Source organism: Rhinatrema bivittatum, chromosome 6, assembly GCF_901001135.1.
Source record: "Rhinatrema bivittatum chromosome 6, aRhiBiv1.1, whole genome shotgun sequence".
NCBI lineage: Eukaryota > Metazoa > Chordata > Amphibia > Gymnophiona > Rhinatrematidae > Rhinatrema > Rhinatrema bivittatum.
In genome coordinates, this window is record NC_042620.1 from 305,496,795 (window position 1) to 305,521,295 (window position 24,501).

At 42.1% G+C, this 24,501-nt stretch overlaps 1 protein-coding gene across 1 annotated transcript in view; it reads right to left on the reverse strand.

Moving 5' to 3' along the window:
• Nucleotides 1-18,925, reverse strand: part of DIAPH2 (diaphanous related formin 2) — a 2,404,298-nt gene extending 2,385,373 nt beyond the window's left edge. Inside the window, exon 1 of the mRNA XM_029607438.1 lies at nucleotides 18,156-18,925. Within this exon, the coding sequence (XP_029463298.1) occupies nucleotides 18,156-18,269 (114 nt within the window). The 5' untranslated portion in view covers nucleotides 18,270-18,925. The remainder of the gene's footprint in view (nucleotides 1-18,155) is intronic.
• Nucleotides 18,926-24,501: the final 5,576 nt, after the last annotated feature.

Genomic DNA, 24,501 nt, shown 5'->3' on the forward strand with positions numbered 1-24,501 from the left:
CATTTCTCCACAAATCACAATTTTAATAAAGCCCCTGAAAAAGAAACTGTAAAAGTTCCCATAAAATAATTATTTAACTGGAAGTCAATTGTCAGAGGTGGAAATATATCTAGGAATCTTTGGTGCCAATCCAAAATTTTTAGAAGCCAGAGAATGTTTTTTCCTTACTTCTCACTTTTCTACCTTTTTTGACTGCTATTTTGCTTGCCTTTTTAAATTTTTCTTTATCTTATTTAATATTTAATTTAGTTTTTGGTTGGTTTTTAATATTTTATTTTTACCTCTTTTCCTCTACTTTTATTTTTAGCTTGCCTGAATTTTAGGGACCAGGTGCTAAATTTTAGGTGCCCAGCATTTTTCCATCCTTGTCAAAATCTTCCACATATTTATCAAACACTGTTCCTATAGATTAAAAAAAAGTCTCTGCTAAATCTGTTTAAAGCATGTCCACTACCAGTGAAGCAGAATATAAATCAGTGCCCATAAGCTTCTGTGATTGTGCAGTTGTGGGAGAAACCGCATAATTGGCTTGTTGTCACAGAATCCACATTCTTGAAAGCTTTCACACCTTTTTACTCAGTCTTTTGCTTGCTTAACTTTTGTCTCAGCTCTCTTTACCTGTTCCCATTCCAGCCCCTTCCCCTGGCAAACCACCTGCAGGGAACCTGCTCCTTCTGTTGTTTCCGCTCACCCTCCTTCTTCCTGTCCTGAGGTGAATAGAGGGGGTGAAGTTGGAATGGACAGAGAAAACAGTCGAAATGTTTGATCTCTCAAAGATCTCTTAAATCCTTATCAAACCAAAGATGATTTTGATATAATTCCTGAATGACGTGATGTCACTTTAGAAAAATTTCATTATGGTTGACCACCACCTTCATATGTAGTCAACCATAAACCTCTTAGGAGGCATTTTTTGAAATGTTAGCATCCCACAGCTGACAGAAAGGGCATTAATTTCAATTCATAAAAGCCTTTATGACTGGCACTACTACTGACAAGTGTAACTTGTGCTAATTCAACCCCTTTTTATGTCTGTTACCATGTGCCCAATATTTGCACACATATTTCACTATATAACTAACAGCATGACAAACTGCTTATGCTGATGGCATTTTTAGAATATATTTTAAAAAACTCATATACCTAAGGCAAACATTTTCACAAGAAAATAGAAAAAGCACTGCTGCACTGTATTTCAATTCAAAACAAAAAGTGACATTTCACAGTTAAAACCTTGTAACAAATGTCTTTACTTGATAGTTGATTTTTATACTTGGTAAATTTTAATATTTTTATATAGTTTAAATATTCCTTTTATACAAACACCATGAATTTAAAAAAAAAAACACTTTTTTGGCTAGTCAGAGGTGTTAAACTATATAAAATTAAGCAAATTTGCACCAGAATTGCTATAGAATTTTGAAAAATCTGTCATAGGGAACCAAGGGCTCTGAATATAACATTTTTGTCTCTGACCACAACTCAAATTAAACCAAATTATCTTTATCATTGAAGAGGGCTAGCATGAAAAAATTAAAGTTACTTACAGAGAAGATAAGCAATTCTACAGTACTTTCTTTTGCAGAAGCTACCAATGCACCCATGGTGAAACCCAAAAATCAGCAGGAGAGGGTACAAAATGGCAACTATCAGGCCGATGCAATATGGATGCGCTAAAAATTATCATCCAAATTGGGCATGCATTTTTTTTTTAATGCATGCACAAGTACCTCTCCTGCGTGCCTGATTCAACAAGCAAATGAGCTGCTGCGCTAAAAAGGATGCACTAGGGATAAAATTCTGCATTCCTAGCAAGCCCAGGAGATGTGGCTGTGCATGTATATTGTGTGCCCCCCATTTCTTTTTAAATTATATACTTTTTTTTACATGGTGCTGCTTTCTGTGGTTCTTCCTACTTAGTATCGTGATGATACTAAGTAGGAGGACCCACAGAAATGTAGTTTTTTTGTTTTTAAGTTAAGAACATAAGAAATTGCCATGCTGGGTCAGACCAAGGGTTCATCAAGCCCAGCATCCTGTTTCCAACAGTGGCCAATCCAGGCCACAAGAACCTGGCAATTACCCAAACACCAAGAAGATCCCAGGCTACTGATGCAATTAATAGCAGAGGCCATTCCCCAAGTTAACTTTATTAATAGCAGGTAATGGACTTCTCTTCCAAGAACTTATCCAAACCTTTTTTAAACCCGGCTACACTAACTGCACCAACCACATCCTCTGGCAACAAATTCCAGAGCTTAACTGTGTTGAGTGAAAAACAATTTGAGCCCTTAATGTGCACCTCGGGCACAAGGAGATTTTTTTTGCATTGTGAGGTAATAGCCTCATCTACATGGCATTTACATATGATAAGAGCTATTAGCTACTTCTGGGTTTGTCCACGCTGATCCCCTTATTGCATCGGGGGTGGGGTTATGGAAGCGCGTCCTGGTCCTTAAGCTGTATGCTAGCCTGAACGCACTTTATTGCATCGGCTTTAATGAGTTTACAACAGTTTGCTTGCTATGGTTTTTAGTGCTTGGCATGCTAAAGACAAAGCTAGAAAATGCAATTGAAACAGATAATCACTGGGAGAATGGTAGCAAAAAAATAAAGTAACCACAAAACAAAAGAGAAATTTAATCCATTACAAAGCTAAGGACAAAAATAAAGTTTATCAAATAAAATAAGATGATAAATAAAAAACAAAAAAGGTGTTGCTTTATTTCGGTGCATTTAGAGTAGACTAATATGGCAGCCACACTACTTTAGCTAATGATAAGTCAGTCTTCAAGGCAACGTCTAAATCTGAAATGCTGATGAAACTATTTTCTTGACGAAGGCCAACTAAGGATCAGATTTCAAACAAAAAGTTGGCCAAGCTGAACCGACACCATCTAACATCAAATTTTCATTTCAAAAATGAAATTGTTCTGTTTCTGTTAAAATTAGCTTTAAAAAATCCTCAGACCTATACGTTGTCTACATTTTTGCCTTACTTAAAAGTTCAAGCAGATATACATATACAAAGAAACAGAAGATGATGTTAGATAATAAAAAGGCCCATCCAGTCTGCCCAATTTGCTTCCTGGTGCAGTTCCATAGACCTCACTTGTTCTCTGGCTTTCCCCTCACTTCTATAGCACAGAGGGATCTCTAGCTGTAATCTCTTGGTTTAATTTTTTTTTTTTTTTTTTTGTTTCCTGCACCTCCCCTGGGGGGCCATTCCATGCATGCACCACCCTTTCTGTGAATAAGTATTTTCTGATGTTGTTGCCAAGTATATAACATTGGAGCCTCAATGTGATTTCTTGATCTAGATCAGTGGTTCTCAACCTTTTTCCCCATCGTGACAGACCACGCTCACATGTGTGACACACTGCTCATTACAATTTATGGCGGAAATAAAAAAATAAAGGTCCAGTATTATTTTTATTGTTAAGAATGACACAAGGAAAAGATACGTATTCTGCCTGAACAGAAATTGCATAAACGGTAAACTTCCCACACCAAAACAGCACCAATTTCCAGAACTTAACAGTAACCACCTTACCTAAGAAAAGGCAACACTGAAAATATTACACCAGGCCATAAGACACCAATAAATCTCCTATTAGGAAAACAGACCAAGTCAGGCTGCTATAGAGCCCTACACAGAAACTACACGCCAGCAGAGAACCTCACCTGAATCATGTGCTGACCCTCACCTAACAAGGAATAAAGAGACCAAAACGCATAACTAGAAGCATGCAGACAAAAACTGAATTGGAAACTGCAACAAGCCAGGGTCTCTGTATGCAGTGCAACAAAGGAAAAAAAGAAACATCACCCATCCTTATAAAACAAATCAAGAAATATAAAGTCAGTAGCAGTAAAAGCATACTAACAAAAAGAACAGATTATTTCAAAACAGTTAAAAACTCATATCAAAAATTTCTAGATACCAATAAAATATTTTAAAATAGCAGATGAGGATACAAAAAATGTTTTGCACAGCATACCTGGGAACATTTTATATACAGGTGCCCTGAGATTGTTTTGAATTAGCAGGAGGAGGGGTGGTTTGCTTGCAACTTTCTCCTCTCTCTCTCTCACACTGGGTCACATATATACATGCTTTTTCTCTCTCACTTATATAGGCTCTTAATTACACATTTACACATGCTGTCTATCTTTTCAGGCTTTCAATCACACACATACATACCTGCTGTCCTTTTCTCACACACAGACTCTCATTCACATGCTTACAAACATGCTCTTTCATTCTCTCATTTACACACAGGCTCTCAAATCACATAGTCACATGCTCCCTCACCTAAACCAGCTCTCAATCACACACATACAGGCTCTCAATCATTCACATACATGCTCTCTCACTCATACACACACAGGATTTCAAACACATATGCTCATTCACTCACTCTCCCCCCTCCCTGAACTAGTGGCAGCAGCAGCAGCCTCCTCCACTTCTAACCCTAAAGGCAGCAGCAATCTACTTCATTTTCAGCCCTCACGGAGCAAGGAGTCCCATCGACCACGGGGGTTGATGACATTCCTCGTTTTTCTCTGAGCCGCACTGCTCATTCTTCAGACCGCGCCTCACTTTCTTTTCTTCGAGCCGATGCCGAGCGCACTAGCAAGGTCTCTTCTTCCCGCGCACGCACCCGCTGCTCACCACTTCCTCTTCCGGGCCGCGGGGGGGGGGGGGGGGGGAAGAAGAGAGCATGCCGGTGCCGCTGACTCCTGCCACATTTCAGCATTTTAAGCCCAGGTGTAGGACCCATCTTGCTCAGGTAGGGGGAGCAGCTGGGTCAGCAGGGGCCCGGGAAGTGTGGCGACACACCTGCATGTGCTTGGCGACACACTGTCGTGGCACACCGGTTGAGAACCACTGCTCTAGATCATTCTTTCCTTGGAAAAAGATCTCTTGTGCATTTTTACTTTTCAGATATCTGAATTTCTGCAATGTAAAATACTCATAAAGCATCTCTGTTTTGATGTGAGTTATAAAAGTTCATGTTGTCTATGTGCATTTATTTTATACCTAAGCTAATAACTGCTTTACTGGTTTAAAAAAAAACTTTTTAGCCTTCATTTGCTGTACAGTGTAAAGGGACTGTGCCCTCTCTCAAGTGTTTGCTGCACTGTGCTACAAAGCAAAAAATAACTCTATATTCACTGGAGCACTGCCACAATTACACTTAGGGAGCCCGTGCACTAGCGACTTGGGGTTTAAAATATATTTGTTTATTGATTGATTGGATTTAGATTCTGCCTTTCAGCCACTTCAAAGCGGATTACATTCAGGTTCTGTAGTTATTTCTCTGTTCCCAGAGGGCTCACAAAGTACTCCTCAGCTTCATCATTCCCTCAAGAAAGGAAGGGGAACATCTCTGCCCATGCTTTAAAAGGGAAGACCTACTATATTATTTTATCCATAAATATTTTAGATTGTGATCTTTCACTGCATTTTATTAATGAATTGTATTGCATTTTTTGTAAACTACTCTGGGTGAAATGTGTTGTTTGAGGAAGAGGAGGGTATATAATTAAACCAAATAAATAGCCCTTATCGCCCACCATACCCGTAATGTTGATTGCTAAAAAAAAAAACAAAAAAAACCCCACACAATTTTATTTCTTTGAGGGCTGGTAGATGCCAGGTCACATGACCTGTACTACTGCTTTCATTCCAAAGAATGCAGTCACGACAGTCTGTCACCAGGAAAGGAGGAGGAGGGGAGACACGTATACAGAATACCAGAGAGACCATATGTGGAGTAAACTGGCCACAACTTTATTACAACAACGACAGTGTACAACACAACTGTGTACCCGAGCTGTAACGTGGATAAACTAACATGGCGTTCCCTTTTGGTGCAGGCAGCACGCCACCTCCAGCCCAGGGCCCACTGCAACCAAGGCCCTACCTTCTGGGAGGTAATCACAGGCCATTCCGGTCACCTGCCACGTCCAAGCAAGGTGACTGCCCCAAAGGATGGGGGAGCATCCGGTCTGCCGCTGCACCGGGGCCAGCGGGCCCTGGCAACAGCCAGCCCATCGCATCAAATTAGGTATACCATGTACTGTGCACTGCCTCCAACTGGTGGTCCCCCTCCCAGCTAGGGTACCACCACCATGCGACCCATAGCCAGACGGCTTTTCAGGGGCCCTCCCCCAACACAACTGCGGCCAATGACTAGGAGTCCAATAACACTCTGTGATTAGCACACTTCAAATTGTTCAAGAACAGGTCCTGTCTCATATCAGAGATGTACCCCGTCGTTGCAGAGCAGCTCTATGCAATTCACGCATAGCCAGTCATGCCTCACGTGAATGCCACTCCATTGATCAGTGAAATTGGCAATTGCACTGAACAAGCGATTGGCAATCTGCTTAAGAACATAAGATATGCCATACTGGTCAGAGCAAGGGTCCATCAAGCCCAGCATCCTGCCTCCAACAGCGGCCAACCAAGTCACAAGTACCTGGCAAGTATCCAAACACATCACAAGCTACCATTGCTCATCAATTAATAGCAGTTTATGGATTTTCTCTCTAGGAAAATATCCAAACCTTTTGTTTTTTTAAACTCAGTTACACTAACTGCAGCAACCACATCCTCTGGCATTGAACTCAGAGCTCAACTGCACTGAATGAAAAGATCTTTCCTCGATTTGTTTCAAATATGCTACTTACTAACTTCATGGAGTGCCCCCCTGGTCCTTCCATTATCTGAGAGAGTATATAATCAATTTATTAACTTTTATCATCTTTAGGACAAAGATCAGAAATGAAGATGCTTTGCTGTTTCCCTTCCCAGATTTGCCAGTCAAGAAAATAAAGTGTTTTTTTTTGTTTTTTTTTTAATTCTGTTCCATGATCCTGCAAGAATTTCAAGACTTCAACTAAGCAATGGATTTTCTGTACAAAATATGATGCATATTTCTGCGAATCACCGTCAGTTTCCGAGTACATTTTCATAAATCTGCATCAGGCTAATCCAATACAGATTTCCATGAACTGGCAAATCCATGCCATTTCTTCAAAACTACTTCTCCCCCAAATCTGCTGGGAAAAATTCTATAGACTTGGAAGAAGACTGCAAAACTCCATCCAATTCCAACATAGCTGAAATTTGCCTGGTTAGAGTTCATGCTCTGATTATCTGTACATCTCCGATTAAGATACTGTACTGTACAAAAACAGACAAACTATCATGCAATACAAGACTGAACAGCTCAACTGGTTCAAAAGTCAACAAAAACTTCAACAATATTTCCTTTAACAACTTAAAACTTGTCTTTTCTATTGTATGCTGTGTGAATCAGAGCTTGAAAGAAACAGATAAAAATCTATGCCAGTGTAATGCCTGTGAATAAAGGAGAAAAAATAAATCTTCAACCAGAACACTGCTTTAGAGGCTTTTTTTTTGTAAACTATCAGGAAGAAGAAACAGATTGTTATAATTAGAGCCTATGTGAACAGGAAATGCCTAGGCCATCTTCGATATATTAAGACACCCTCCCAAGTTTCATCATTTCGTCTAAAAGTGTTCTGTTAAAATCCGTTATAACACAAGAGAGTCTACTGGTTTTTGTGGTTCATAACAGATTTATGACAAAGTTTCATTTAGGCTCACAGGCTTTGGACATAGAGGGGGTGATTTTCAAAAACCATGTGGAGCCCTGCAAAACGTCTGCAGGTAGTTTAGATTGAAATGCGTATTTTCCCCAAAGAAAACTCCCCAAGGACAAAGTACCCGCAGAGGCATGCAATTTCTTTTCCTACATATATTTTTTTTCCCTGAAAAAACAAGGTACGTAGTTTTGAAAGGCCAAAACTACATGCATTGCTCCGTTCCCCAACCTAACCTTGCCATGGATTCCACCTACTTTTCCCATGGGTAAAAATACGCACCTTAATGATCCCCCATGCATAGTTTTACCTGCACACAGGGAGGGCAATTTTCAGTCAACCCTTTTACCTGGGCAAAAAGCTCTTTCAACAGGTAAACGGCTTTTGAAAATAATATACCCCCTCCCCCAAACTGTACAAAAAGCAGGCCGAACACAGACTGCTGGTAGAAGAGGGGCTCTTGCTGTATAGTTAAGGTCCTGTAGAAATGCTATCTGCTCATTTTTGGAGCACTGCTACCTATTCTTCCCATCCCATTTAAGCTCTCTCATTTGGTAGTCAAAAGCATATTACAAGCCTAAGCAGAATGTGCTGGGGTAACCTGAACACAGAGGAAGTTACAACCCTAAACAATTTGTAGGGCAGACTGGAAAGGACCATTTTGGTCTTCATCATCTGCTATCATACCCTATTTATTTATTTATTTATTTATTTTTAATTTTTATATACCGAAGTTCTTGTAGGGACTACAAATCAATCCGGTTTACATAAAAAGAAGAACTGCTCAACAGAGGGCGGAGCTTTACATGGAACCGAGGAACATATGAAAAAGTATAACTGGTTGACAATTTAACTGGTTGACAATTTAACATAGTGCTAAATAAAGTAATAATTGTTTAACTGGCAATAAATAAAGAAATATAATATTTTATATAAAGCAGTTTAACTGTTTAACGTATCAATAAATATAAATATAAGCAATGCCAAATATATGTATGAAATAAAGTAAGTTTTTGAGCTCAAAGGTAATTGAGCTCAAAAATGTCACTAAGTGAAAGGAGGAACAGCACAGAGCCCCCCCCCCCCGAGTAGAGAAAAATCCATTAGAAATAAAGTTGAGCTAAACTTCAGAGTTTAAACTTCAGCTGAAGCCTTGATGATTAGCACCTACTGCTCACATTTCAAAACCTGTGCAAATTCCCACCCCTTTCCAATATAGGCACACATATTTTTCTCGCTCTTCAGGAACATAATATTCAACAAACCAGTCGCCAAAATGATTTCATATCATAATCACTCTGTCATAACCACCAAATTATTAAATGGTTAAAAAAAACAAAACAGCTAAATACAAAGCAACTCATCCAACAGCAAATATAATACTTTAAAAGGTGACCTCTGGGTTAACAGCAGAGACAAACTCAAAACATGTGCTTGTTTAAAGGAAAATCATTGCCCCATTCAAACATAACAGGCTGCGGCAAACTTAGCTGCTGACACTGTACAGCAGTTGATTTATCTGTACAGTTTTAATCTGCTCAGACAAAATTAGCAACATGAAATAGGTGATTCCATTATAGGAACTAGGTATTTATTGTACAGGCTCAGCAACATGAAATAGGTGATTCCATTATAGGAACTAGCTATTTATTGTACAGGCTCATTTTCAAAGCAAAATTATGACATTGCAACTATAGCAGAGTGCAAGAAATACATGTGGAGAAAAAAAAAAGTTTTCCCATTAAACAAGATTCACCTGTGTGTAGTGTTGTTGTGGTTTGCCACACCTAATGGATAATTTGCTTCTGCTCTAATGCCCCTAGGTGAAGTGCTTTCTCAAATCATACTCCCAAGTGCCATATTATAAAACTCTTGCTGATTAATTTACTATTTCTGTCTCATCAACATAACCAGCACTTAAATGTTCTGACAATGTAAGCAGAATTAATTTGTCTTGCATGATGTTTAACTCTCTCACACCTGACTTTCTCTCTCAGCGTAGCACAGGTATGGATTGAGGAGGTTACAGTTCTGCATACTTTCACTAGCTGCTTCAATCTGCAGGTCACCACAATCTACCTAGGCTGGGCTGCTCTCCTGCAGTGTGTCACTTACTGGGGAGATTGCCGCTATCTGTACACTCCTCCCAGCTGCCGGAATGAGTCACCACAACCCACCCGAGCTGCTCTACTCCTTGTAGCAACCAGCAATGGCCTAGTGAGATTGTAGCTCATCTGCACACTTCTCCCAGCTGTCTTACTGGTTAATTCAGCAGATCCCCACAATCCACCTGGGCTGCTGCCGCCCCATACTCCTAGCAGCAGGCCAGAAAGCAAATTGCATCAAGTCAGTAGAATTTGTTTCCTATGGCCCTGATACATTTTGTCTTCTTAATACTAATCCTTCTCAATCTTATTCCATACTTCAAACCACTATGAACATGAAATCCGCTATACCTATTACCCACATTCTTCATTTCACCAGTTCTTCTGTTGGCTTGTCTGCTGCTGTTGAACTTCAAAATTTTATTCCTCTCATCCAATTGCTCCACTAACCCTGAGAGCATTTCATTCTCATCACACCTCCTCTTCTATTGTCTGTATTCTCCTATTCCTCCTCTCAACTGGAGATACCAATCCTAACCCTACAAGCAAACTCACCCCTTCTGCGTACATCACTCCCCAACTCCTCCAATCTTATCTATTCTCCCTTCCACCCTCTTTCCCCCATTTTTCGTGTTTTTTGTGTAATGCTGGCTCATTTTTTCAAAAAGGCTGTATATACATTCAATACCTCTCTCTCTCTCACACATACACTCTTCATCTTCTCACTTTTTTTTCCTGCAGGAATTCTGCTTTCATTGCTGCCTGGTCATTGAAGTTATCCCATACACCTTGCACAGTAGGCTGGGATGGCAGTGTTAGACTGCTTCTCTTCCCCTTCTGTAGAATTCAATCCTATTTCAGTCACACTCCTCTTCTTTGAGGCCCACTTCATCTGCCTATTCATCCCATTACCTCTCTAGCTGTCCTTTATCAGCCCTCTGATAAGTCTCCTTCTCCTTTCTAACTGACTGACTTCTGGCTTTCCTTCTTCCCTGAACCATGTTCCCCTTCTTGGGGACTTTAATTTCCATGCCAATGACAGATGGACTCATGCGTCAAAGCTCTTTGCTTTAACCTCCTCATTTGATCTCCAAATCTGCTCTAATACACCCTTGCTCATCATGGCCAATATCTTGCTTAGCCTTTCAACTGCTACCTCTCAGACTCTTCCCATCTCAGTTCTTTTCCTCTCTGACCATCATCTGATAGCCTTCACACTTAGCAACCCTACACCACTAGTTCATCCAGTCCCCTCAGTCCTGTAACCGTGAGATCATCTCTCTCTCTCTCCTTCTCTACAAACATCCAAAGACTGCTAATACGTTTCTTTTTCAATATCATCAAAACACCCATCCCTTCCTTTCTGAACACAGTACCAAAATGCTTATCCACTCTCTCATCATCCACTGCTTAGGCTGCAACCTGCTCCTCACAGGTTTCCCATTGAGCCATCTCTCTCCGGTACAATCTATTCAAAATTCAGCTGCATGACTTATCTTCCATCACAATTGCTAAGCTCACATAACCCCTCATCACCACATTGGCTTTTTATCCATTTCCACATATAGTTAAACATTCTCTTATTCACCTAAAAGTGCATTCACTTAAACTCCTCCCTACTGCTCCCTCTCCTTTTTCTTGTCTTCAATTGGTAATTCACACTTATCTATACCCCTCCATTGCCAATTTCAGACTCCACACTTTGCACTTGCATGCCCTATACACTTTGCTAGGCTTCCTGAGTTGGTGCGTCATGCTCCCTTTCTGGCTTTATTCAAATTCATCCTAAAAAGCCAGCTTTTGAGGCTGCTTTTAAATTACGTTCTTCTAATCATAGCCTTTTTTGGATTTAATCATTTATATAATAAATTCTGAAATCTCTCATTTGTTTTGTTTGTCTTGACTGTAAGTTGTTGAAAGAAGGGACTGTCTTATGTGTATTCGTACAGCACTGAGTATGTTTATTAATGCCACAGTAATGATAAGCAGAAGTAGTAATATCCACAAGCAATGTTAAAATTTACCTTGCTATTAATGAAGATATGAAAATGAATAACTACAAAGGCATTATAGCAGAATATTACATGATCCAAGACAGACTTTTCTATCAGTATTGCATGATTTCACAGATCTGTTCTAGAGTGATAACTAAAGATGTGCGATCCTAAAGCTGGTTCTTAATCCAAGCATTCACCTGTAAGTAGGGTGCATCCCATAGATTGATAGTATCAGCAGAAATAGGTGGAAGATTGGTAAGATCTCAAAAGCATTGAGCATTTTAGCTTAATTTCTTGTAATCATATTACCACGATATAGGACTTCAATCTGATAAACCTTATCCTTAATCATCCACCATTCATTATAATTAGGGCTTCTGATTTTAGGTTTTAATTGATAAATCCTGATAATATAGCCCAGATGTAAAACTGATAAGCGTTTATTAGATAAATATCTGAACACCTCCCCTCTCTTCTTTGTGCATTCTGGATCCTCCACTTTGTTTTTGTGCCTTTTCCACACTAACAACTCCTCAGCTGAACAAATGTATGTATTTGATTCAACCAAAAAAAGGTACCCGCTCTGCAAAAAACACCAATAAATCACTGATTTTTAAATCCCCAAAGAACCCTAATTAATTTTCCAGTTAAACACCTAAAATCAGAAGCCCTATTATAAAATAAGACCAAACAATCCCCTCAAAATCTTCATATATATTTGAACCTTTATACGCTTATAAACAATTCCAGAAATAAAAAATACTTTAATGAACTAGATATGTATGATGGAAGACAGCCTCTTCAACCACAAACAAAATAAATAAATAAATAAATAAAAAGTTTAATAGATCCACATCATTCACTGCTTAGGAACAGCAAAATGAGTCAGGCAGATTAAGGACCAAGCACTGAATTCAGAGAGATGTCCTATTTATGGCACTTATATATATAATCAAAATCCAAAGTGGGTGCCTGAACTTTACTTATACTGTAAATTAATTTAATGAGTAGAATGGGCGTAGACACCAAGATGATTCACTGTATTTGAAACTGGTTGCAGGGTAGACAGAGGATAGTGTTAAATAGAGTTCACTCTAAGGATAGAAAGTTGATTAGTGGAATGCCTCAGGGTTCAGTCATGGGCGCGGTTTTGTTCAATATTTTTGTGAACAATATGGCAGAGGGTGTAACAGTAAATGTTTGTCTTTTTGCAGATGATACTACAATCTGAAATACTCACTCTAGATGTGCAGTTTAAACAGTGCTTGGTAACAAAGATTCAATGCAAAAAAAAGTATGGTCACATTTCAGATACAGAAATCTGAGGGAGCAGTATGTAATGGGGGTGGGAGGGCTACAAGAACGATGTGCACTAGCCATGAAAGACATTGGTGTGATCATTCATGATAATCCAAAGGAGCAAAACAGCACAATGGGGTGGTGGCTACAGCCAGAGAACTGCTAGAATGAACAGGAAGAGGCATCACCGGTAGAAAAAAGGAAGTGAAAATGCCTCTACACAGGAGAATACCTTCTCCTGGAGTACTGTGTGCAAATCTGAAGGCTGTGCCTCTGTAACAGTACAGAATTGGAAGCAAACCAGAGAAGGGCTACCAAAATGGTGCAGGGTCTGCACCAAAAGCTGTATGAGATGAAACTTAAGGACCTAAATATGTATACTTCAAAATCATCCAAAATACTCAAGAAGTAAACCTAAGTGGAAAGGAAATTCTAGAACAAGCAGTCATGAGAGGAGTAGCATTAAGAAATATTTCTTTACAAATAAAGTGGTGATCTCCCAGTGGAGGTGATGGAGAAAACAGTAACTGAATTCAAAAAGGCATAGGATAGTTAAAGAGAAGGGGGAAGACAGACCAGATGTGCATTATGGTCCTTAGCCACCATCATATTCTGTGTTTCTATAATTCAGTGGTTTTCCAACTAGTGTGCCTTCAGACTTGATCAGGTGTGCCATAGGAAAGTCCAGGCTCTGCTCTTAAATGTATAGGACAGTGATGGCTAACCTATGACACGCGTGTCAGAGGTGACACGCCGAGACTTTTTGCTGACACGCGCAGCGTTTCGTGGACTATCGGGAATCTTTTTTAATCGGCTGTGCCGAGCCTTTTTTTTTTTTTTTTTTTTTTTTTTAATCGGCTGCGCCGATCCTTTAAAACTACTTTTTTAGTATCCCCCCCCTCCAGACCCCTCCACCCCCCCCAATGCCCCCGGGCTCAGCGACAGGCAAATAGGCAGAGCCGCGGCCCGAAGAAAAAGATCATGTTTAAACGCGCTGATGCTCCTCCTCCTTCCTGCCTGTGCGGCCCCGGAAGTAAACGTTGCCGGAGCAACGTGGGCTGGAAGGAGGTGAAGCATCGGCGTGTGCAGAAGAGGAGCAGCGCTTGCGTTTACGGGCAGCCGCGAATCCCAAGTCGCAGCGGCCCGAGAAGAGGAAGAGGCCTGGTAGCAGGGCCGCTGCGGCCCGAGAAGATCAGGGCCGCTGCAGAGCCCATCCTGCGGTGACCCGCGAAGAGGAGGCCCAGAGGTGAGAGAGGCTGAGGGTCTGTAGAGGGTGTGTGTGTGTGTGCGTGTATGAGATGAGTTGAGAGATTGTGTGTGAGAGTGAGGACCTGAATGTTTGCAGAGACGGCATGTGCTTGAGCAAGGCAGCATGTGGGAGTGAGAGCCTGTGTGTGTGAGTCAGACAGCATGTGCCAGTGAGAGACTGTGTGTATGAATGATTGTATGAGAGAGAGCATGTGACAGTGAGAGCCTGTGTGTGTGTGTGTGTGTGTGTGAGAGAGAGAGAAATGCATGTGAGAATGAGAACCTGTGTGTTTGAGGGAAGAAGATGGAGAGAAAAGAAAGAAAAAAAGACAATATAAAAGGAATTGGCAAAAAAAATAAGAAAGGGAAGGTGGGAAAAAATAAGAAAGGGAAGGTGGGAAAAAAAGCCTGTGACCAACCAATTAGAAAACGAAGATCAGACAGCAAAGGTAAAAAAAAAAAAAATTACTTTTTACTGATTGGCACATGTAATCTTTGGGAATGTGCAAGAATATCACTTTCTCTATGCGGATCTCGCAATGTACTAGATCAGCATGGAGAAAGTGGAAGCCCACGGGGCCTGCACAGAGGAGGCAGCAGAATGGGCTTCAGTGTCAGTAGCAGCAATCAGCATCTCCCCAATAGCCATGCGGCAGCAGTGACAGTGGCAGCAGAGGAATGAGAGAGGTTCTGAGGTTGCTGGCAAAAGAGAGGGGTTCTGCCTTTAGTGTGTGCATGTGAATGAATGGGACTCTGCATGGGGGTGTATGTGTGTGAATGCGTGGGTGCCTGCCTGGAGGATGGAGCGGGAGTGGTGTGAAAATGAATGGGTGCCTGCCTGGAGGATGGAGCGGGAGTGGTGTGAAAATGAATGGGAGCCTGCCTGGAGGATGGAGCGGGAGTGGTGTGAAAATGAATGGGGGTGTGTGTGTGTGTGTGTCTGTCTGTCTGTGTGTGTGTGTGCATCGACTGTGTGTGGGAGCCAGTGAGTGTGAGAGCATGAGTGTGTATGAGAAAATCCAGGGGAGTAAGAATTTGTGTGGGGGGGGGGGGGGCGTGGTGGAGGGGGAGAGAGTGTTTTAATTGAAGATTTAGCCAATGAAATTCAGCAACAAAAAAGTCACTAAGCAGGTAAGGTAAAGAATTATTTGTTTTTGCTTTATTAATAAATACAGAACATATATTAAAATTATAACTTTTTGTTATTAATATTAGAGCTACAAATATCACAAAATTATGGATTTTTCTAGAAGTGACACACCACCCGAGTTATGCTCGTTTTTTTTATGAATTTTGACACACTGAGCGCAAAAGGTTGGCCATCACTGGTATAGGACTTCCTTTCCAACAACGTGCATGCCTAGTCTTCCTCAGAGTTTGGTAATTAATGGACAGCATGCAGGGCACAGATAGTTGGGCTCTGCTTTGTGCAGCATACATTGTACACAGCATCTCCTTATCTTCCCTGATCTGAGCCTTCTCCTTTGAGTGCTTCCAGCCTCTATCCTATCCCCAGGCTGAGTGAGATGGGAAAAGTGAACACTGAATGTGACTTGACCTGAGTGCTGGGCGAAGCTGCAGTGAAAAGCTCTGGAAGGCACAAGCAGCAGCCAAAATATACTAACTGAGCTGGCGGCCCGCACCACACCGACTCTCTTATTTTGCACTTGTATATAGTGAAAGCTGGTCCATCATAATGGATTCATATTCTGCACCTCAGCCTCACTTTTAAAATTTGGAAAATAAACTGGTGGGGCCTTCAATGCTTCCCTTGATGTTCTTTTGGCCATATGAGCCCTCTCCATGGAAGCTGATGTGCCCCATGATAAATATTTTTTTTTAATGTAGGTGTGCCTTGGGCTTGAAAAGATTGGGAAACACTGCTATAATTTATATAAGGAAGAACATAAATCTTTTTTAGAAATTACTAAGAAAAAAAAGAAAGTCATAAGCAAGGAAATGAGAAAAAGCTTAGGAGTAGGTGATGCTAGGCAAGTCTACCAACTGGTCGAGGCTGCTGCTTCGCTATTAGGAAAATGCCAGGCTACTCCCTTTGTCTCTCGAGTTGTGTTGAAAATATAAATATAAAATAGTCAGACAGGGAAAACGCCCATACCTGGGCCACACACAAGAACAGAGCAGTGGCAATTTGAAAAGTTAATATAATTTTTCCAACCGCCTCAATTCTTGTTTCTCTGAACTCAGCCTCTATGGAATTAATAAAATTTTCGTTTACTTCATAAATCCTATTTAGTGTTATGCAATTTTGTTTGTTTGTTGTTGGCTGGTTTGTGTTTAGTAAAAGAGAATATCTCCATTCACCATTACCATCTTTCAGTTTATCTTTACCTTCAAAAGAATCAAATGATCCCTCATCCACTTCTCCCCAAACCTAAAAGTTGGCTGCAGAAAACCAACAAGCAGGTCACACAAGATAAAGGATAACAAAGCAAATTAGAAACACAGAAATACCCAAAGCACTGTCCACTGCTACTAGTTCCAAGTTCAAATATTACATTGAGGAAAAAAAAAACAACAAAAAAACACAATAAAACACTACTATGATGATGTTTGGATTTCAAATATTACTTTCCACCAAATGCTTCAATACCATATAGAGTCACTGGAGTAGGCACTGAACTAGAATGCACTTTCATCTTCATGAAAAAAAAAATAGAAAAATAAATTTAGACCATTGCCATGTTGTGGTAATGCTGCACTTCACAAACTACAGGGAACCTTTGCTCCAGTATAAAAACTGCTCAAGTTCCCCCCTCCCAAAGATAATGGAAAATTCACATTGAGAAATCCAGAACAACATTTGTATTGGAGCATACTTTAGATAGCTATGTCATGTTAATAGGAGACAGGAATGGAACAGAGAAAGAGAAAGATGGGTGCCTCTTCTCACACCCTTCAGGATCTAATTTATTTGATACTGAGCAATGTGACTGCACATTTTTCTGGATGTTAGGTAGGATTTGCTGCAGAGTGAAAAGCCATCCTCTGACTGTAAAAGTTAATTCATAACAATGAAGCCTGCATGTCATCTACATGCAACTACTCTTTAGTGCTGTTTGCTCAGATGACTAGTTATTTTTTTAAATCACCCACACAGTTTCTAGAATAAAACTTAGCTGTAGGTGCTCTTTTTTGAACTATGACAATACAATGATGTCCATTTAAATCAGTTGCAAGAAGAACACTGTAAGCTTTGTATGATTGTGTCACTCTGCAGTAATTATGTGTGTATGTAATTTAAAGAAAATAATTTCAGACAGGAAAATGCCAAAGGTCTTATTTTCACACAACAACTTCTGGCAGTGATGAATAATTTTACATGACTGTTACACACTGAGCAGGTCATTTTTAAAATATTTCACATGCATATATGAACTTTTGAAAGTTGCTACTTTTATGTGCATTACTTCTTCGAAAACCCACTTGACAGAGTTGATGATTAAAAGGTTTTATGCACATACATTGTTTTTTGAAAATTTCTACAATATAACTACTTTTACACATATAACTCCTTTGAAAATTTACCTCCTAAGCATTTAACTGTCAGTAACACTCCTTTGAAAGCTCCCAGCAAAGGCCTGTTTCTGAGTTGGATTCACCATCCTTCCTAATACCTGCTGTCATTCATCCATCCTTCAGAGAGAAGAATATTACAGGGATGCTATTGACAACAATGGCCTCAGTAACTTCTCCTACAATGCCTGGGCCTCTTCATCCCGCACGTACCCAGATTTTTTTAGCTGGTCAAGCCGAACGCAGCAACCACACCTCTCAGGTCCTGCCCCAGCCATATAACCACGCCCTTCTCCTGTCAGCCCAGTTCTGCAGGAGCTGGAGACCAACTCACCAGCTTTGGCTTGTTTTTGCTGTCTTCCGGCTCATTCGCCTTCCTTTTGCTGTTCCTGTCCGCACCCCTGGCACCGGAGAGGTCTTCACCCCCCGCAGCCTGCTGATTCTCCATGCTGGCACACACCACCGGTTACAAACAAGGCAAGAAGTCTCCTGTGGGCTACAGTTGCTGTTACTGTTTTCCTTCAGTGTAAAAACTACTCACAGAAGTGTCCTTAATCAATGATATGTTTTAGTAAAACGTTCAGCCTAGTTGTGCCTTGCCAGTTTTCTCTTTAGTGACATTAAAAAAAAAAAAAATTAACTTTTCGGTGATACCAAAAATGTAGAACACATGCACAGTCCTTATACATCCAATTGACAAACTTAAAACAACGGGCTGACACGCTCCCAAATCCGCTCCGGCTCTATTTCCACAGGAGTTTGGTTGACAAAATGCTTTCAGAAATATTAAATAAATGTTTGTTCACGTTTTAAAAGTTCTTAAAGTTCTCAGCCAAAGAGTGGAGGTGCCCAGAATGCACACAGGGGCAGCTCCTGCCAGACTTGCTCACGTCTCAGCAGTGAGTCCTTTCGCACGGGCAGCTCAGCCTTTCACTCACAAGCACCGGCACGGCTTTGCTTGTCACACTTGTAGCTGCTTGTCCGCTAAGTGTTTGGAGAATGCCATAGTGCAGCCAGTTCCTTCCGTCCTCCCTGGCCTCAGCAGCAGCAGACGTGAGCCACTGAGCATGTGCAAGAATATCCGGTCTCAATCCTTCATCCCACGGTAGGCACATTCCCTCTTTGATTACGTCACCTAGCATTTGCATTCGGTACAGCAGATTCCACCTGATGGGGACTGGGAAGAAGCTTAGTATAATAACTTGCTTCGGCAGATTCACCGCAGGTCAAAGTTTTTCTGTGCTGTTCATGGCAAGCAACAAAATTATCCCACAGTGTTCTTCTTAGAACGCTGCTCTTGCTAACAAGTGCAATGTAAGGCTTTCAACTATCAGGTTTTTTTTCTACAAAACATAATTACATTGCAACCCACCTTTGCATTATTAGCTTCAAGGGAGAATCATACCTGTTCTCACCCCCTGAAGAAATTTACTGAAAATAGCATTTGCTAAATTTCATTTGCAAATACAAACTTCAGGAGATATTAAAATTTAAAAGCATATAATTCTAAAAAAAAATTTAATACATACAAAATATAATCATTTACTACTTCTAATGATCACATAATACCAAATCTAAATTAAATATTGCTGTCTGCCACTGGAGACAAATGCATATTTACATATGGCTGCAATCCAAACTGCCCTGCCACCCGCCCCAACTTAACTTCTGCTCTAATTTTCTCCCTAGCCACAGCTGCATGTGTGCTTGCTGACCTTGCATTCTTACCCCCTGCCCCTTTTCCTGGTCCCATATATGGAATAACAAAACCTTTACTGAACCCCTCGTATAAAAAACTAGCAACCCTCCTATCCGGATATTGCCCTAACCAGTAACCCATTGCATGTAAGGAAACCTGGGAGTCAGCTTTGCAACTCAAATCCTTACGCTTTGCTTCCCCCACCCTGTGCTCCGCTAGCTCCCTTCGCGCATCTGACAGCTGAATGAGCTCCTCCGCAAGTGGAACATGCGTGTTGGAACTTGCAGTCGGGGAATAAGCAGGCAGCTTTGTTAAACCGCCAACACACATCATTCCCTCCTCCTGTCGCTTTGTTCCGGAACTGACTTTACTACCCTGTCCTCCCACACGAAAGGAACTCCCCATCCCGCTATTCCCTCCTGACTCAGCCCCTCCTCCAAAACTACCGCTCCCTTGTCCCACCACCTTTGAACCCTTCAACCCCTTGTAAGTCATTTGGGTTAGCCACAAGCTAATATCCTGTGAACCCCAAGACATGCCTCTACTACCCTCCATCTTGTCCCGGAATTTTTCATCGTAGTTGAGCCATGCCCAACCCTCATAATCCCGGAACGTGCCCAGTATGCTGTCCGCGTAAGACAGCAATGCTCCGTATTGCGATGCATCATAATGCCCTACCACGCTAGCCAGGCGTAAAAAACCCCTCACCCAATTCACTATGTTCTTCCCTACTTTCGGACCACCTGCCTTCTTATTCTTCTTCCTATCCTTCTTCTTACCCTTCTTAGCTCCTCTCCTCCCTTCCAATAGCCTAAAAATATTCACATACTTTCTCTTACGTATGCGCCTATGGAGCTTTCTCGGTACTCCTTCCCATAATTCTGCTAAAGTTGCACTCACTGAGTTACCCTCCCCATGCTGCGGCCCTACGCCTAAAACCTCCTTGTATTTGGGACTCGCATCGGAGGAGTCTTCAGATGAGTCAGATGAACTGGACGACGAACTAGATGATGACACCTCCCTTTTCCTTTTCGACATCCCCTTCTTAAGCTTCCCCTCCTTTTCTTTCTCACCTGTGCCTGCATGCACGTCCCTCTCATGACTGCTTTCATCGAGCCATCCTCCTATCCTGGCGCTGCTGCAATCAACGACCTGGCTCCTCACGCACGAACTCCCTCTCTCTCCAGGCTTCTTGTCTCGAAGTCCCCGGCCTGGCTTCCTCCGCTGCCTCTGGAAGAAATGAAACCTCCCCAGCCCTTCTGTCCCTCTGTGCCCTTTCCAAAGCACATTGAAACCCTCTGATCCTCTGCACACCTAAACTCCTTTCCTGTAACCCCCCCCCCCCCCCCCCCCCACGCCACTCTCTGCGAGCCCGGCCGGGCCTGCGCTGGGCACCATCCCACTGGTCATAAACGCCCTCCTCCTCCCTTCCGGCCATCCACCAAAACTCTCGGAGGCGCCCAAGTTACCAATATCCCTCTTACCCATATTCTGTATCCAGTTCCCCACCATCCCTTCACCGAACTCTGCCCTAAACGTCTCCTGTCTCCCCTTAGTAAGCTCTCTTTGGCTTCTCTGACTCATAATTGCTGCCCTACTTGTTGGCATTAACTTGCCCCCTTCCCACCTGTGGTGAACGGGGGGGGGGGGGGGGGGGCTGCACTACTAGACCTGAATCCCATGCACTAAGAATTCCCCATCCTGTGCCTGTTATGTCCCTCCTACTACCCTTCTTACACAAACCACCTTGTGCAACAACCTGCCCCAGCTTCCCTTTTCCTACCTCACCCATCAACCTAACAGCGCCTCTCCCCGCTGGCGCAGACAACTGCCTTGCCATTCCTCTGGAACTATTGCCGCGCTGCACCGGTTTTCCGTACTCCTTCACCTTACAAAGCTCTGCTCTCCTGGCAGGGAGGCACACTGCCCCCTCGACCTCCTGCACCCGCGAATCTATCCTAACAGGGGGGGCCCCATCCGACAGGAAACTAAATTCCAGGGCAGATGCATTAAGGGAAATAGCATCCGCTGCTTCGGAGGGGGGTGCCCATCCCGGATCCTCTAAGTCTGTCGAGATAATTTCCACATCGGCAGACCCGGGGCCGCTCTCCCCCGAATCTGCTGCCATAATCGTCTGTGACTCTGATACGGTGGGCGGGGGTAACGCGGTGTGCTGGGGCGCCGGCTGAGCAGCATCACTAGCGCAAGCCAAATTAACCGCCCTCGGTCCCGCCCCTCCCCGGCGCGCGAGCTGGCCGGGAGCAGCCGAAGCAGCAAGCAGGACATGCGATGCGGAGGGGGTAACTGCCTCCTCCCTGCTAAACTCCTGCCCACGCAGCGGGACGCCGCCATGCTCCCTCGCTCTCCTAGACATGATAGAGGAACACGGGGGAGGGAAACCCACCTCACTCTGATACTCACAATTCCCACCAGGAGTAAGGATATCCTGCCTGATCTAATCTATTAGGTGACTTAACTATTATTTATTCAGAAATAACTTAAAAGACGGCTGGTTTTTTGGGGGGGGGTTTTTAAACCTACTGAATCTCCACAGAAAAGCTTCTTGCCTACTGCCTCGGCCGTTTCCCTGCCAATTGAGGCTCAGTAACGGCTGCTCCCACTGACGCACTTTCCTCGTCCAATCCCTGGTCAGCCTTTAAAATTCCTATACCCTATTGGCTCCCTACCTAGCCCCCCCCCCCTTCCTTTCTAATTCCTCCCCTTTGTTTTTCTTCTTCACTAGGGCCTCTCTCTCTTGCCACCCGTTATTTTCGCAGTGTGAGACAAGCTCACCCTGCTTTAACTAATCCTTGGGCAGATAGTCCTGGATAAAAATCCCAAAGGCCCAGATCTCAAATACAGCATTTGATATTAAACTTTCCCATATGGTTGCCTTCAAGTTATTATCCAGGATTACCTGAGCAGGGTAGAAGACAGATCTTGTAGGCCCTGTACAATGTTTATGTCCCCAGAAGCTCTTCTTACAGCTCCTGTAAAAAGCATTGATGATCACCCAGTTACCAATAGTATCGATGAGTGTTTAAATGGCATTAACATCAAAAATTACACTAGACTCCTTGTAATTTACTGAAACATTAGGTAACAATGCCTCTGTATCGCTCCATGGTGAGACCGCACCTTGAATACTGTGTACAATTCTGGTCGCCGCATCTCAAAAAAGATATAATTGCGATGGAGAAGGTACAGAGAAGGGCTACCAAAATGATAAGGGGAATGGAACAACTCCCCTATGAGGAAAGACTAAAGAGGTTAGGACTTTTCAGCTTGGAGAAGAGACGACTGAGGGGGGATATGATAGAGGTGTTTAAAATCATGAGAGGTCTAGAACGGGTAGATGTGAATCGGTTATTTACTCTTTCGGATAGTAGAAAGACTAGGGGACACTCCATGAAGTTAGCATGGGGCACATTTAAAACTAATCGGAGAAAGTTCTTTTTTACTCAACGCACAATTAAACTCTGGAATTTGTTGGCAGAGAATGTGGTTCGTGCAGTTAGTTTAGCTGTGTTTAAAAAAGGATTGGATATGTTCTTGGAGGAGAAGTCCATTACCTGCTATTAAGTTCACTTAGAGAATAGCCACTGCCATTAGCAATGGTTACATGGAATAGACTTAGTTTTTGGGTACTTGCCAGGTTCTTATGGCCTGGATTGGCCACTGTTGGAAACAGGATGCTGGGCTTGATGGACCCTTGGTCTGACCCAGTATGGCATTTTCTTATGTTCTTATGTTCTTATGTAACAAATGGAAAGATTTTTACAGCCTGATTGGTCAATAGTGATGATGTTACAAACATATATCTTAATACTTTTTTTGACTTCTTGAAGTCTGTTAAATCGTGAAGATGTTAAAGCCAATTTCTCAGTCTTTGTTTTTTATTCTTCCCTTCTCCATGGTTTAGGGCAAGTTGAAACTTCCCTCCCATACAGTTGGAATTTTGTGGGATAGAAAGTCCAATGTAGATGTTTCCAAAAAACAGAGCCATATATCTCATACCTCTCCAGTGGCTTTCCGACATCTCCTCTTTCTCCTCACAGTACCTGAGTGGTGCATACTGAACAGTTCTTCTCCCAATATCTTCTGTAAATGGATATGAACCCTGGTGGGATCAATGATGACCTCTTGTCTCCCATTTTTGGAAGACCATAAGATGTTTTCTTCCTCAGACTTGTGGCCTGGACCCTCCAGAGACTCCTATTACTCCAAACACTACTTCCTCAGTGACTGCTTTCAAAGACCCAAACCCTCATTTTTATACCAGACCTAAAATTTCAACCATTGGTTCACTTTCATGCTTGATACTCACACACAACACACACCTTCACTGGGGCTGTCCAAGAACACAATCTTGCATTTTCCCAATTCAAGAAATAGGATAAACTATTAACCTTTATAAAAAGAAATACCTCTGGACATCCCTTTAGAAGAAGGAATCCCCAAAGTGTCCTCCCACCAAAATCCTTCGCCCAGGTTTACACAAACCACAAACTTCCTAATTGTAAAGTACATTTACCTACACTTTCAGCTTTAAAACACTGTAAAGCATAGGTCTATCTAAACAATAAAGCCCCATAAAAACACAGGACCAGTGCACCATTTAGTGCACCTGTGCAACAGGGAGGTAGTAAATGGCGTGTTCCTCTGAAATAAAAACTCAGACCACCATTTTACCTTGTGGAATTATTTTTAAGAGCTCAGGCTTCCATAAAGACTTTGGTTTTCTTTTTTGATATGGGAATTTCTTCCATCCTCTCTATCCCTTCTATTTTTGGGTTTTCCTGCATACTGATATGATTTTGTGTTTTCCTTTTGATTAGGCTGGGTTCCTCATCGGTTGGGGCTCAGCATTTTCTCTGATTTCACTAAATTCTTTAGGAGAGTTTTCCTTCCCTTAGAAAGGACCTGGGATCAACTGCATCCTGAAGGAGGGATTACTGGTGCTTCACCCAGGAACACTACC